The 14,859-nt window shown below is 43.2% G+C and overlaps 2 protein-coding genes across 2 annotated transcripts; one reads left to right on the plus strand and one right to left on the minus strand.

Annotated features, from left to right (window-relative positions):
• Positions 1–590: 590 nt before the first annotated feature.
• ghitm (growth hormone inducible transmembrane protein) lies at positions 591–6,119 on the minus strand. Its single transcript, XM_083687100.1, has 9 exons — positions 5,994–6,119; positions 5,298–5,454; positions 4,546–4,636; positions 3,968–4,079; positions 3,620–3,761; positions 3,241–3,349; positions 1,661–1,849; positions 1,281–1,452; positions 591–1,010 (listed from the first exon to the last, which is right to left on the minus strand). The coding sequence occupies exons 2-9, from the start codon at positions 5,430–5,432 to the stop codon at positions 926–928; spliced, it is 1,035 nt and encodes a 344-aa protein (XP_083543226.1). The 5' UTR covers positions 5,433–5,454; positions 5,994–6,119; the 3' UTR covers positions 591–925.
• Positions 6,120–6,844: 725 nt separating this feature from the next.
• chst3b (carbohydrate (chondroitin 6) sulfotransferase 3b) lies at positions 6,845–14,571 on the plus strand. The gene is made up of 3 exons (XM_083687209.1): positions 6,845–7,170; positions 11,751–11,960; positions 12,192–14,571. Exons 2-3 carry the CDS (start codon positions 11,881–11,883, stop codon positions 13,411–13,413), a joined length of 1,302 nt encoding a protein of 433 aa, XP_083543335.1. The 5' UTR covers positions 6,845–7,170; positions 11,751–11,880; the 3' UTR covers positions 13,414–14,571.
• The last annotated feature ends 288 nt before the right edge of the window (positions 14,572–14,859 follow it).

The following is a 14,859-nucleotide window of genomic DNA, read 5'->3' on the forward strand; positions in this document are numbered from 1 at the left end:
GGTAGAAGTGGCATGAGATAGATATATATATATACTCACTAAAGACTTTATTAGGAACACCTGTACACCTTCTCAGGGTAGAGGTGGTGTTTTGTTGTTGTATTGTTGGCCATAATTTACCCATCTTCTAATGGCTACTTCCAGCATGATAATGCACCATGTCACAAAGCAAAAGTCATCTCAAACTAGTTTCATGAACATGACAACGAGTTCAGTGTTCTTCAGTGGCCTTCTCTGTCACCGGATCTGAATCCAACAGAACACCTTTGGGGTGTGGTAGAACACAGCTTGAAAGTGCACCTGAAAAATCTGCAGGAATTGCGTGATGCAATCATGTCATCATGGACCAGAATCTCAAAGGAATGTTTCCAACATCTTGTGGAATCAATGCCACAAACAATTGAGGCTGTTTTGAGAGCAAAGGGAGGCCCTACCCAGTATTGGTATCGTGTTCCTAATAAAGTGCTCAGTGAGTGTATATATATATACATACATACATATCTTATCTCAGAAGCTTCCTGCTTCAGAAATAGGAACACCCACAAGTGTAAATAAATAGATAAAAAACCAAAAGGAACAATTACAAACAATTCAAGGTGGGTAGGTGATTTATATTGACAGATGTCACCTTATGCAATCCTGAGCTTAATCAAACACACCACCTTTCAGAATCAGGATAAAACCATATCTCAACATAACAAATATAGAACGGAGCAATTTGTCTTTACTTTAATGAGTGGCAATATGCACCAGTAAATCCGATCCTCTTCTTCACACAAACGCATGAAATACATTTTTAATTGCGAGTTGGAAAGATTTCACACTAAAAGTAGGTAGCATCTTGCGTATTCTGCTAATTGGAGAACATGTGTTTGTTCGACTCTGTGAAAGTTCAAAGGAGCTTCGACGTCCCGACTGGCATCGCTTATTTCTTTCTGCCGCCGCCGTTGGCCAGAATCATCACCAACCTCATGAAGATGTTCATAGTGTCCATGTAAATCCCCAAGCATCTACAAGACAAGATCAGAAACAAAGCACAGATGATCAGATTCGTATGGCAGTAAAAGAAGAGGTGTGTGTGTGTGTGTGTGTGTGTGTGGAGGGAGGGAGGGGGGGGGGGGTGGAGACCTGCATTATAAACAACTATAACAATCAATAAAACTCAGAGAGAGGGAAATATATTTGAGTGAACAACATAGGTGACAAAGTGTGGGGGGAGAGTATTAAACAGATGCAATATATGCTAGGAAAAATCACATGGGGACGACGACAACACTTACGAGTTGATGGGGTCATATTTCTGGACTCCGTAAATAGGGTAAGTCTCTGCCCTCTTGATGACCTTCTGAGTGTCGTAGAGCAGGAACAAACTGAACAAGACCAGGCCTCCATAGATGGCTATGGAGTAGAGCCCTGCACCAAAGGCAGAGGTGGGGGGCAGGAACATGGACCCTGTGGAGGGACAGCACGTCCTTTAACACTAATTCTCAGGAAGTGAAGAAAGCATTCCTGCCGTAGGCTCAAGTCTGTTTGTCAATGAAGGCAGCTGAACCCGAAGAGTACTTGAAATACTGTATGTCTAACATGTTTTTTTTTTGTTTTTTTTCTGTTATCATTGATAACAGGTACACTGCATTGAATTGATGTATAATGCACTCACCAATGGAGGAGGCGAAGACCACTCCAAAGCCAACAGCCAAGGGGCCGCCCATGTTGAGGAACTTCTCACTGGGTGCACACATGGCCACGGTGGACAGGCCACCCACAATGCCAGCTGTGTACCAGGCTGCCCGCATGATCAGGGGTCCTCCCAGGAGAGTCAGGGGGGCCACAACTGCACCCATCACACCTACAGGGGGGGAATAAACAATAACTTTCAAAATCAGACTTCATTTATTTAACCTTTATGTATTTCTGAGGTTATTGTTAGTTGAGAATTTCTTTTATTTTTTATAAGCGAGATCTAGATGAGACCTGTTCATTTAACAGTCTGCCCAGAGCAACCTTATGTGATTTTGTTTTCTGAACCTTCACATTACTGTCCCCTAGTGGTGAATGAACAGATGACATAAACAAATGGGCAGATGACAATAAGGTGCGAGTCATACAAACAAACTACAGGTAATAATTGAACAAAGTACAAAAAACAAATGTGTTCTTACTCAATTTAACCACTGGTTAAAATGTACCCCATGTTTGTAATTGCAGTAATAACCTTGACCTCAAATTGTAACTCTTCTACATTGTTTATACAGTGTATAATATGACTGTTTATACAGAGAAAAGACTGTTGTTTGGAATTGCTAGGTTAGGCAGGTATAGGTCCTATACCGTAGGCAGGTATAGGAAGGACGTTATCACAAAACAGATCTCACACCAAGGGGGCGGCTGCAGCCGGAGCCAGGTGCAGAAGTGCCGGCGTGTTTCGCACTGCATCCTAATTTCCCTGCGGCGTGAACGAGTGTCGAGGTGAAAACCAGATGTACACACCCACGATAAATCAGTCTGGGTGTCGGAATGAGCCAGCCGCGTCTGTCAAAAGGCTCTGCGTGCCGTGAAGCGCGTTCGCGGACGCTGCGTCTCGATTTCGGAGGCGCATGCCGCGTAGTTCGATCCATGGTGTCGTTGTCTTGCTGCGTATCGTATCAGAACAGCCTCCACAGCGCGCAGCATGTCGACGCACACAACAGAGTATATTTGGATGAGGTGGTGGATGAGGTTGGTGGATGAGGTGAGGTTGGTGTATGAGGTGGTGTCAGTGGTACGCACAGGTGGAGGGGGATTGACCAAGCTAACCAGCATGTGTGTGATCTCCCAAACCCACGTGTCCTTTGGACGGATTTTGTTTTCAATTTTAAGTTGGACGTATCGTATGTTGTATGACATCACCACAATGATACAACATACATACAACACAGTCATACAACACCCTCCAATGCATGGCACTGGAGTTTGTTTTTGTGTTCTGATTTATCGTTTGTTACCACCTGAACGTCAACCACCATCCGCTTGGGCTGGCTGACCGTGGTGTCTCGCTGAGTGGAGCTGAGCCTGGGCCCCAGTAAGCAACCCCACTGTCTCCCCCCCCCCCCCAGGGACATTCACATCCATCACGGACAGCTTACTCTGACACACTCTCACGTTAATGCACGCGTCCAGACCCGTTACAGGACTGACTAGACGACACAGAGAGTAGTGATGGCAGTAGGCCGGCTAGTTGGTTACGCAACACTGCATTACCTGCATGAAGCATCCAGGCCATGTGTTTGGGCACTGGGCTCTGATCGTAGGAAATAGATCTGACCAGCATGCCTGCTCCGATCATGGCGGCAAAGGTGGCTCCAATAGCCTGCGAGACAACGTGACATTTATTAGGCTTTAATGTTTGTATTCAAGAACCTATGAAACACTTTCAACAAACTAGCCATTCAAATGCCAAGCAAGGAACTGACAAAACATAAACAAGGACATGATTAGCATTAAAAAAAAAAAAAAACACGGACAAAATGTTTAACTCATCGTGGAATATTGTATACTGTACGTGAATACTATACTGTATATGTAGAATACTGCATCTGAACGTAGATGTATTTGAGATGGCCCATAAGGGATACATTACCAGCCAGGAGCCCCTCATCATCAGGCCCATGAGGGCTGGGGTCCTGCTCACTGCTACAGCAGACAGAGCCGTGAATCCAACACTGCCAGCAAAGTACATGTACGTGGAGTGGATCCTGTCCTTCACATACTGGGGCCAGATACTGGGCAGAGAGGAATGGCGGGGGGGAAGATAGGGTCAATTAGTGGTAGAAGACCAGGTTTAATACAGGTTTATTCGTGGAACTACCTTCATATGACAGCAACAATCTTAGATAGATTTAAACAATATTTGTATCACTCCATTAGTCGATGGGTCACTTCAAAGTGATACACATCCAAACACTAGACTGGTAAAGGAGGTACTTACACTGCCTTCTCAATGGCACCAATCTCATTGGACATGCCGAGCCCATAGTAGCACAGCGCTCCCATGCCAACAGCGGCCCCACCAGCCAGGATCATCCTTCCCATGTTGTCCACTGGAAAGAAGCGCATATCAGCTAGTTAAAACCCTCCTATACATAAGTGTAGTCATTACATACGGTAGCTGTGAGGTGTGACCGTTTATTGTACAATTTACAGTGCAGGGACAAAACAAAACAACAACACCGCTATCATTCACATGATATACAGACATTTTGAAGTTATGTCTAGTCTGGTCAGGAATCAATAGTCTGGTTTGGTCTTAAGAGGCAAATCATGGTATCATTAGAACAATTAGAGTGACTGTAATCCGGCTTGCCCTCTGGTTATGTACACTGTTTGCAGACATTGTCTTATAACTGGTGGTGAAAACAAGGTTTAGGACTGTGTGTGGCCTGAGGCTTAATGTGGACTTGAGTTTACATGAGGGACATGCTTAGATTCAACCTCCTGCCCCCTAGCAAACAACAGGCCGATGTTTTGCTGTGATATTAAAGTGCACAAACAAGTAATTGTATTTACTTTTTATGGCAGTATCAGTCGCTGGCTCAAACGCTGCTTCTTTGATGGTCTTTCCACGGCGGAAGCCAAATCTTGATTTGGTGGAATAGCCCTGTTGAAAGAGAAAAGGGAGGAATTTACAAAATATGACATATACATAAATATACATTCTTATTAAACAGTGGAAACATAAATTGCATGCACAAAAACCTTTGGCATAATCTATATATTAACACAAAACAAATCATCGAGATGAATTCACTGTCTAGAAGGAAAATAAGATTTACACCCAGGGCTTTTGGGAACAGCGTTTGTGGTCAACAGGGGTAAGCGAAGTAATATTACATAACTACAATGTTGGTGTGTCTTAAGAAGAAGAAGAAGACGACAACACACACCCCAAGCTCTGGGCTCTGGGCAGCCATATTCGGCGCCACTGGAGCAGTTAGGGGTTAAGTGCCTTGCTCAAGGGCACAACGGCAGAGGTAGGAGCCTTAGTAACCAGTATGCCAGTAACCTTCCAGTTACCAGCTCACATCCGGGGCTCCCTCCTAGGGTGGGGATCGAACCAGCAACCTCCCGATTGCTGGCCGGCCTCTCTAACCTCTAGGTCACCTGCCGCCCCTTAGCCATACCTGCCCCTAATCTGAGAAGACAAACATCTCTACCGTCTGATGCATTCCATGCTATCTGAGCCAACCTGCCAAGTAAGGTGATTGGCATCGATTGGTAGGTTAGTGTGTACGAACTTCTCCCACGTCAGGGAGGCTTACCTGGTGTGGTTTCAGGAGGGGAGGGCATGCCTTCAGGGTGGAGCTCCTCAGAGCTGGACTGTTCTGGGACAACATAGGGCGCAGCCCCGTCACGGGGAAAGTGCGCAGGCATGCTAGCCTTACCAACATGGTCATGATGAAGCTCTGGAATCACAATCTGAAAACAGTCCAAAGATCAGACATTATTTTGTAGCTGTAGCAATAACATCTGCACACAGTAGTATTACTATTATCTGCAATGTGAATTCTGGTAACGAATGAAATAGTCACTGATGACAATTAAATGTCTGTCCATAACATTAGCTAATGGTAACCATTTCGAACCATTTTACACCTGTCCTTGGTTGTACAGCTACCAGGAGTACCACTCCATTTTACTTACACCAAATACATACTACAGTGGCATTTGTGATCGCAGTGGTTAACACACTAACTCATACAAATAGCCATGTATGGCAGCATATGAACTATCAGAAGACTAGACGATTTTAATTAGTCAGATGTTTTGTAACCGTGGCGCAGCTGTTAGCTAAACGTAGCTAACTAGCTAGCAAGATATGAAACAGCCTCCTATTTTACTATTATTCTAAGTGGCTACATACAGATACATTGTTGCAAAAATAAAACACAGTTCTCCTATTTACATGGTTATAAACATGTCAAATATGAAATAGTATTAGGTACTAAATTGCTCACCAAACGTTAGGTTTCTGTTCACCTTAATTCAGACAATGCGCACTTCACTGACGCAATCGAATGCAACCTTCATGAAAGTTCTTGCGCATCATAAAAAAGGGACGACTTGGATGGATGGGATTTGAAGTTCTAGCGCTGCTTATTGTCAGTTTATCGTTCACGGTGAAACGAAATTAACAACCATTAACTTGAGACAAACATTAATAGACCGTATTGATAGTTGAGCAGATATTGTAAATAAATTGAAATAAAGCCTATCGAATCACCAAGTCTGTTTACTTTAATTTGCCAAGACTGACTCATGCCGAGACTCACTCAGTATTTCAGGCTATTTTTATGGCGAGCATATCTCCACTAGGTGGCGATCCTTCTCCATGTAATCGATCCACCTGGATCGTGCGCCTCTCAACTTTTAGAATAGCCTACACTCTCCAGGCAACTCGGCAACTTGGGTAAGTGTATATATAACTATAATGAAAAGTTATTTGGAACGGGAAACAGCATAGTCTTATGTTCCATAAACATATTTACATTGTTTGAAGAGCGATATGTAGAGCCTAATAAGTCCAGTTACACTATAATACGCATGTGTATCATTTATTATCATGCTGGCATGTCTATTAAAAAACTGGATTTGCAAAATGTGTTTTAAGAGGTTGACGTGTTCAAGTCTAAGAAAAGACCCCACGTAAAGGGAACAGCCCACCTGAGGCCATTGTCCTGTAAGTTAAATCAACGGGGGTGGCTCGGGCTCAACATGTGACTCACCATTTGTGGAATAACTGTGGCACTAGACCATGTAAGGTTGGCGCTTCAGCACTGTCTTTGAAATTGTGGAGATGAGATATGAGTCCGTGCACTATTATAACGCCTGTCGTGAGTTTTCTTAGTTCATGAGAGTTTTTCGCATGGACTTTTTGAATAGGGTTAAATTGTTTCTAAATTTCAAAAGTTGTATTATCTTGTTGAATGAGTCTTTGTAACTTATTTTTAACGTTATCTGCAATGTCATGGAACCGCGATATACAGCATAATGGACATACTATTTTTTCTCACACGAAGAGACTAGTGATCATGAATAAGGCAGTGTGTTTTTGGAGATGCAGACCATGCGGGATCCCACCGGGCGCACAACTGTCGCCTCGCCGACTTGTTGCTTGAGAGTGTAAAGAAAATGGTAAGAAAATATACTGACCTATTTTAAGTAGCCTAAACCCTTGGCTATGTATGTGTTTCTCATGTTGTGTTTCTTGTTAAAACAAGTTGTTGTTGTTGTATTTCATAGTAGGATACAACACAACATGCCTAAGACGTATACTGCAGTCATGTGAGGACTTCCTCGTTATACATATGGTACAAGTGGAAGACAATGATCACTGTATGAAAATGAGTATAGTATTAGTATGCATGGGTGGCCACAGCAGGAAGCTTTGAGAACAATGACCCTGTACTTAAGACCCACCATTCTTTGATGCCTTCCACACTAGCCCCCTACTGAGCCATCACAGAGGCAACGGGATTTTAATACAATAAGTTCATCTGGGGAGGCTACAATCATTACATTACTGTACCTCCAATGGGGAACACTCACACTTGCACTGTCAGTGTCCTCTGCTCATATTGCAATTGATACAATAATCATACAATTAAATATGTAGGCTGTATAGTCCCTGGCGGGGTAGACTCTGTCAATTCTTTAATGCAGTGGCATTCAAATGTCATCAGTTATCAAATCAAATGATCTTACATTTGCCCAAGAGTGATTTTGTCATTCTCTGCTAAAGCTATTCGTCAGAGTCGGCACCCACAAAACTGGACTTCTAGGGTAACCTACAGTGATATATATGGTGGTACCAGCTCTGCTTACTGATTGAGGCAGGATCAATTACACATGAACTGCTGAACTTCAGGGTCCTCTGTAATGATGAGACAAGACACAACCTGCCATGGGAGCAGGGTCCCCAGACTCCACATGGTGCAGAACACCTACTTTATCATGCACACAGTGTACAGTATCATGCTTGAAATATCACTGTATAATTACAGTATGTCAAGTGAACGTCTATTAGGGGTGCAAGCCATCATTCATTTTGGAGAGGCAAACTCAGTCACGTACATCCGTGGTGTTACCTATGTAGGCCTATTGAACCTGAAATATATTGTTCAATGCATTTGAACACATTTGTCACAGAAGGGCAGGTGAAAATTAAAATATTAGTGATTTCACTTGATACACTGTTTTGTGTCATATACAGTTGAAAATTAAACCATGTAATGTTCAGGCTTTCCTGATTGTGAGACTTGAATGGAAATCCCACACATACAATACAGATAAAATACAAAAATGGATACAAATTAAAATGTCAGACTGGCAGTTCTGGAATGCCTCTTTGTTAAAAAAAAAAGAAAGAAAAAAAACAATATTAAAAAGGAGGCAGCTATTAAAAACATTTGTAACAAAATGACAAATGGAGCGATGGTGGTTTCTTTATGAGCAGATCATCAAATCTGTCATACGCCTCAGTGGCTTGTGAATATTTAAAGATGTCAGCTCATGAGTTTTCTCTGACAAGATGGTTCTTCGGAATAATAAGCTCAGATAATTGGTGTGTACAGGCTTACATTATAAATCATGAAGACCCCTTTGAATAAATAGACACTTTCTCTTTTTTTTAACGATCTATTGCATTGCAGTGTGAGCCTTAGATTTCATGGAAAGGTGATATTAATTATATGAACCTTTGTGTAAAGTGCGGTATAACACTGTACATTACAGTTTTCAAAGAAGGTAGAGATAAAACTTTTTCAGAGAACAGATGTTGGACCCAGCAGATCTCTTTCATAGAGTTTGTTGTGTTTGTGCCAAGACAGAATTACAGGGTTAACGCCATATCCTGGTTCCATATCTGGTTGAAGCCATATCCTTCTACACAATAATCAGATTGGTGGAGAGACCTGTGACCATCTTAATAATGCATTTGATTTGAATAGAGCTTCGAACGCATACCCAGAGCACTTCTCGAGTTTTAAAATGTCTCCTGCTGTGCACAAACTGTAACGTCAAATGTAACATAACTCTCATTTTGTCACATCATTGTTGCAAAATGTAGCGTTATCAGAAAGATAGTTTCACTTCTTATTTCCTCTGGTGTGTATCTACCATGGTCTTTGCTCTCTGGGTATATGATGAGTAATGTCTGTGTAACATCATGCTTTCATATTCCCTCCTATGAGGCGTTGGCATGGAAGGGGGATCTTACTGTAGCTGCTGAGTCTGACCAGCTGAGCTCACGTGTGAGTGACCCTTTTGGTGACCCTGGGAGTTTATGTACTGCGATCTCAGACCAAAGGTTCCTTACAGTCCGAACTCTGAGAGAGACCTTTGTGTCTGTGGCATGCATCAGGCTGGTGCAAGATGGAGCTGGAGATTTCCTCTTGGTGAAAACACACCCCAGTACAGCGCAGTCCGGTCCACCTCCTGATCAATCACTGCTCGTCCACGTCGACTGTGGTCTACCTCCCAAACACTTAAGTCCTAAACCTCGTTCCCTTTTCAGAGAATTTCACAGGTAGTGTCCAATCATTCTTGGTGTTTAGATTGCAGTCTTTTGGACTGGCTACAGCTCTCAAGATCGGCCTGTGACAGAGGTTACAACAGGGTGTTAGAACTGGACCTCCACAGCTCCACAGAGTTGGAGAGGAGATCAGAGGTGTCCGGGGAATTCGTGAAACAGAACATCTATTTTATTTAACCTTTATTTATCCAGGTTAGTCTCAGTGAGATAACATCTCTGTTTAAAGAGAGACCTGGAAATCAGCAACGCAATGTGGTTAACCCTCATCTATGTAATCAAGCTTTAAACTTATTAGACTGTTTCATTTCTGTTTCACAAACCTACTGTACTGTAGCTAGCACTGTCCGTATAATGACAGTATGTTGCTCTGGCCTATAGAGGTCCACTAAGAGCGTAGTTCTCCAATTAACTCGGAGCAGTACTCTCACTTCTGGGTGAGCCCTGAGGCCGGGCCTGCAATCATTTAGCACTGATCTATGTTTAATGCTCACAAGCAAGCTACCACCAGTAGTAACTAATAAACACACTTTTTTCCCCCCAGACACAGATGTCCCTTTTTGTCTTAATAACATGCTATGTGTATGCCTTGGGGGGGATCTATGAAATCAATTTGTTTATGGCTTAGGTTTAAACTTTTCTATTTCAGCATTAGTTTTGATAATAGTTTAATGGAAAGGCACCTTACCTTCTGAGGTTTTATCACAAAATCACGGCAATTGTGCAGCAGTGTTGTAGAGACATCACTATAGTATAAAGGAGGGCATATCAAATGCAGTGATATGTTACCTTTTGTCACCACCTGAATGTAGGACTTGTTACATTAATTGCCGACTCTTGTCATGTTATTGACCATTTTTACTGGCAGGCAGGTAGCCTTCCCTTAGCTTAATCCTAGCATTAGTCAGGGATGATAGCCAAGCTGCCATTATCCCTAAAGTAACCTAATATTAATCCTTCAGAGAATGGGCAGGATATCCCATAATGGGCACCATTAAATCTGTCTTCATTCGATGGACCCCGCGCTGCCAGGTACAGCTTTAATATCCTGCGGTCCTGCTGCCATGCCCTGCAGAGTCAATCTCATAATGCTACCATGTATTTGATCCATAGACAAGCATGTTGTCCCCCTTAATCTGTTGACTTTTCTCTTTGTATGTTTTCCTCTGTTTGTTGTCTTTTGTAAATGATTGATTTGTGATGGATTAATTATATACACAAATCTGTCAACTCATGTTTCATGGCTTATCACCAGACAGTTTCCTTTACCAGCAGCCTGCATGGTCATGTCACTGGGAGGCTTCATCGAAGCAGCCGCCTCTCAGTGTTGACATGGAGGAGCAGCTGGCAGATTGAAGGGGGGTTGTCTTGTCTACCTAGTTGAGAGGATATGCATGGGGATAGCTGACCATACAGTCGTTGTAGCAGTGTTGCATTTAAAGCCAAGTGATAGATCATGTTACTCTCTGGGTCTTACTGGGTTACTTACATTGTTTCTGGTATTTTCATCACTTACTAGCGACTGAAAGGCTCTTGTATCTGGGTCTCAGTGCATACAGTCTATTCCAGACTGCATATTAGAGTTGAACATTCTGTCTGACGGCAGAAAAGACAGAGAGTCTGAACAAACACTTTTTTCCTGGGGGTGGTGGGGGGGGGGGGGGGGGCACCAGCTTTCAGCACTTGCATGGTGGGTGGGCATGTTCCAGAAACCCCCTAGTGCACTTAAAGATAACATACCCTTTCCCAAAGGAAGGGCCTGATTAGATTCCAGCTAAAACACTCTGCCACTTTCTATTCTTATACCACTGAGATATGATATTTTTGAACCCAAAAAATGGTTCCTCATAATTAGGCTCTACCATATACAGCACACCAATGGAGCTGGAAGCTAGAATGACACAATGTATCTCCCTTCACAGCATGACAATCCCCAGTTGAAACCACAAACATGCTGTATGCTGACTAAGCTACACAACACTGAGGAGGGCTGCATACAGTAAAAAAAGCAAAGAAACTGCTGTGTTTGTGTACTGCTGACTTTCTCATCAATTTGACTGGTTATCAACAGATTTCACCTCATAGATAACCTATTCTGACAGTGAGATTTTTTTGTGTTGTTTACAGTAGTGTTGAAATGTGTAAAATGTGTGACTGACAGTTGAATACTCATTTCATTTTACAGAATGAAGCAGTGTCTAAGATGGGGAATACGAATAACTGGAGGGCTCTTTGAGCAGGCAACTGTCTGGTGAGATTGGCAGAACCTATTAAGAAGTCCGTGAAAGCATATCCAAGCACAGTAACATCCAAGAATGAGGATCAAATACACAATATCCCTTGTCTTCGTTGTGGCACTTGTCATCATTGAGAAGGAAAACAACATTATCTCCAGGTAAGCCCATGTCAATGATCAAAAGAGTGCTTTTGTGGGTTTTTTCAACCGGGTCTTGGGACCTGTCTGTTGTCCCCATATCCTCCCAATTTGAATAGATAGACTCACTGTTATGGGAAGCTGGTTGGCACATTGATTCAGCTACCCACAAATGGCATCAAGTACCATGCCTTGCTGTGTATTTCCTCTGACTGTATGAATTGGTCTAATGCTGCCATCCCTGTCCTTCAGGGTCTCAGATAAACTCACCTTAAAGCAGACCCCACAGACGCCAGTACAGCCCTCCCCAGCTCTGCTGAAGCTCAATGGCACCTTCACCACGCTCAGCAAGGTAGACCCTGTCTTCACCCTCATGAAGCGGCGCCTGGAGAACTACACTGAACACCCGGAGGAGGTCACACCGGGAGGCAGGAAGCACATCCTCCTGTTGGCTACCACCAGGACGGGCTCCTCCTTCGTGGGCGAGTTCTTCAACCAGCAGGGTGACAACATGTTCTACCTGTTCGAGCCACTGTGGCACGTGGAAAGGATGTTGACGCTGGAGACCGGCGGCACCAATGCTACGGCGGCGGCCCGGGCGTACCGGGAAGTGCTTCAGCAGCTGTTCCTGTGTGACTTCACCCCGCTGGAGAGCTTCATCGACCCCCTTCCCGTGGACCACATCACCACAGCTCTGTTCCGCCGGGAGTCCAGCAGCTCTCTGTGTGAGGAGTCCGTCTGCAGCCCCTTCGTGAAGAAGGTCTTTGAGCGCTACCACTGCAGGACCAGGCGCTGCGGGCCCCTCAACCTGACCATGGCCTCGGAGTCATGCCACCAGAAGGAGCACAGGGCCATCAAGTCGGTGCGGGTGCGCCAGCTGGAAACCCTGCGCCCGCTTGCTGAGGACCCCCGCCTGGACGTCAAGTTCATCCAGCTGGTGAGGGACCCGAGGGCCGTGCTGGCCTCCCGCATGGTGGCCTTCTCCGCCAAGTACAAGAACTGGAAGAAGTGGGCGGTGGATGGGGACGTGCCCATAGATGATGACGAGGTGAGGAAGCTCAAAGGGAACTGTGATAACATTAGGATGTCTGCTGAGGTTGGTCTGAGACAGCCCTCATGGCTACGACGACGCTACATGCTAGTACGATACGAGGACATCGCCCGGTTCCCCATGAGAAAGGCTGCCGAGATGTACAAGTTTGCTGGGATTCCTTTCACTCCTCAGGTGAAAAACTGGATACTAAAGAACACCCAGGCTTCTAAGGAGGCCAGTGGTGTGTATTCAACACAGAAAAACTCATCGGAGCAAGTAGAGAAATGGAGATTCAGTATACCTTTCAAAATAGCCCAGGTGGTGCAGAGGGTTTGTGGACCGACTTTGAAGCTGTTTGGGTACAGATTTGTAAACAATGAAGAGATGCTGACCGACAAGTCAATTAGCTTGATCGAGGAAAAGATGTTCAATTCTTCATAGACTTTGGCAGACATTAACTCTGAACTCTGCTCAACAGACATGTTTGAAATTATGAAATTATTGTTTGATATTTATTGGGGACTTTACAGTACAATTATTTAAAGTAGTGTTGCACAAGACCTTTGAGAGATACGGTGCTGTATCTCAACAGTACTGTATCTCAAATGGTAAGACTCTTTTTTCGGTAGAAACTTTTTCAAAGTTTACATTTTGTTTGATTTAAAAAAGTGGACAAGCCAAATGAAGAGAAACAAAATGTGCAGAGACACATTATATACTGCCTTTACATTTTAAACAGGGAACAAGATCAAAAGAAAGACTCAAGCACATGGGCACTGCATGGTAAGGTTTGTAATGTACGCTGCCACCATCTCACTCCCACCAATTCAATAAAACCCTGTAACCAGGTCACCGGGATAAGCAAAAAACATGTTTCATCTGCAACGCATGTTCGGATTCAGGTACAAAAATGTTTTTAAAGCACGAGAGAACAAATAAAATCATTTGCATATTAATGCAAGCATGCGTTGCCACTGAGACTGTTTTTGATCCTGGAAACCTTGTTATAAAGGGCCCCTAGACTTGATATGAATTCTTGCACGGTTGACCTATTAAAATGTTTATTTTTCTGTCAAGTCATGAGTTAATAACAGAAGCTGCTTTTATACCAAAGAAAACTTGAAATAAACTGTAGAGGTATAGCCAAATGAATGACTTGCTCTATGTGTGGATACTCTCTTTAAGAGAAGGAAACTACAGTTTCTTTCCATGTATGTATTTTGTACTACAGTATAACATAAAGAAGGGAAGTTTTTCATGTTAATTATACATATATATATATATGTATATATATATATTTCTACCCATGTGCACCTCTGCACATGGGTTGCTGTACATGCATGTTTTTTAATTGGCAGGAAGTTGTTTGAAGTTCTCGAGGGTAGGGACCCATTCTGTAAAAACAGATGTTTACAGTGGTACTGTATGTACAGACAGACATTCCAACTGCAGCTGGTTTGCAGAATTGTGTGAGGTTCATCGCTAGGTTTCTGTCTGTTGACACAAGTCTCTTGGCTAGTGATTAAGAGAGGCCTAGGGACCCTAAGACTGTGTTTGTCTATATGCCAGTGCCTTTTTATTTTGTGCCATCTTATTTTATTTTTAGTGGAATTTACAGTTGTTGAGTATTTGACATTACAAAAGTAAAGTGAATATTGACAAACCGTTATTTTGAATGCAATTGTTGTTCCATTTCTTTTGCTGTTAGATGTCTCATGTAAATGATTGCCAATATAATATGACATTTCTTCAATTCTCCATGAATAGTAATGGTCAAATCTTCAATAGTTGAAGCAAACTTGTCACAAACCTCCCCTTTTGTTATCACCATCAGCGTGTCAAAGTAAGTAATTGCATCAAAAGCGTTTAGCTGAATATTGGGTCCCT

Source organism: Argentina silus, assembly GCF_951799395.1.
Source record: "Argentina silus genome assembly, chromosome: 16".
Lineage (NCBI taxonomy): Eukaryota > Metazoa > Chordata > Actinopteri > Argentiniformes > Argentinidae > Argentina > Argentina silus.

Bases quoted from the DNA above. Each gene is read 5' to 3' on its own strand.
- ghitm (XM_083687100.1), bottom strand. From the start codon at position 5,432: ATGACCATGTTGGTAAGGCTAGCATGCCTGCGCACTTTCCCCGTGACG. The intron at 4,080-4,545 runs GTAAATACAATT...GCTTCTTTCCAG, and splicing joins GACTGATACTGCCATAAAAA to TGGACAACATGGGAAGGATG. The intron at 3,350-3,619 runs GTAATGTATCCC...GTTGTCTCGCAG, and splicing joins TGATGAGGGGCTCCTGGCTG to GCTATTGGAGCCACCTTTGC.
- chst3b (XM_083687209.1), top strand. From the start codon at position 11,881: ATGAGGATCAAATACACAATATCCCTTGTCTTCGTTGTGGCACTTGTC. The intron at 11,961-12,191 runs GTAAGCCCATGT...CCTGTCCTTCAG, and splicing joins GAAAACAACATTATCTCCAG to GGTCTCAGATAAACTCACCT.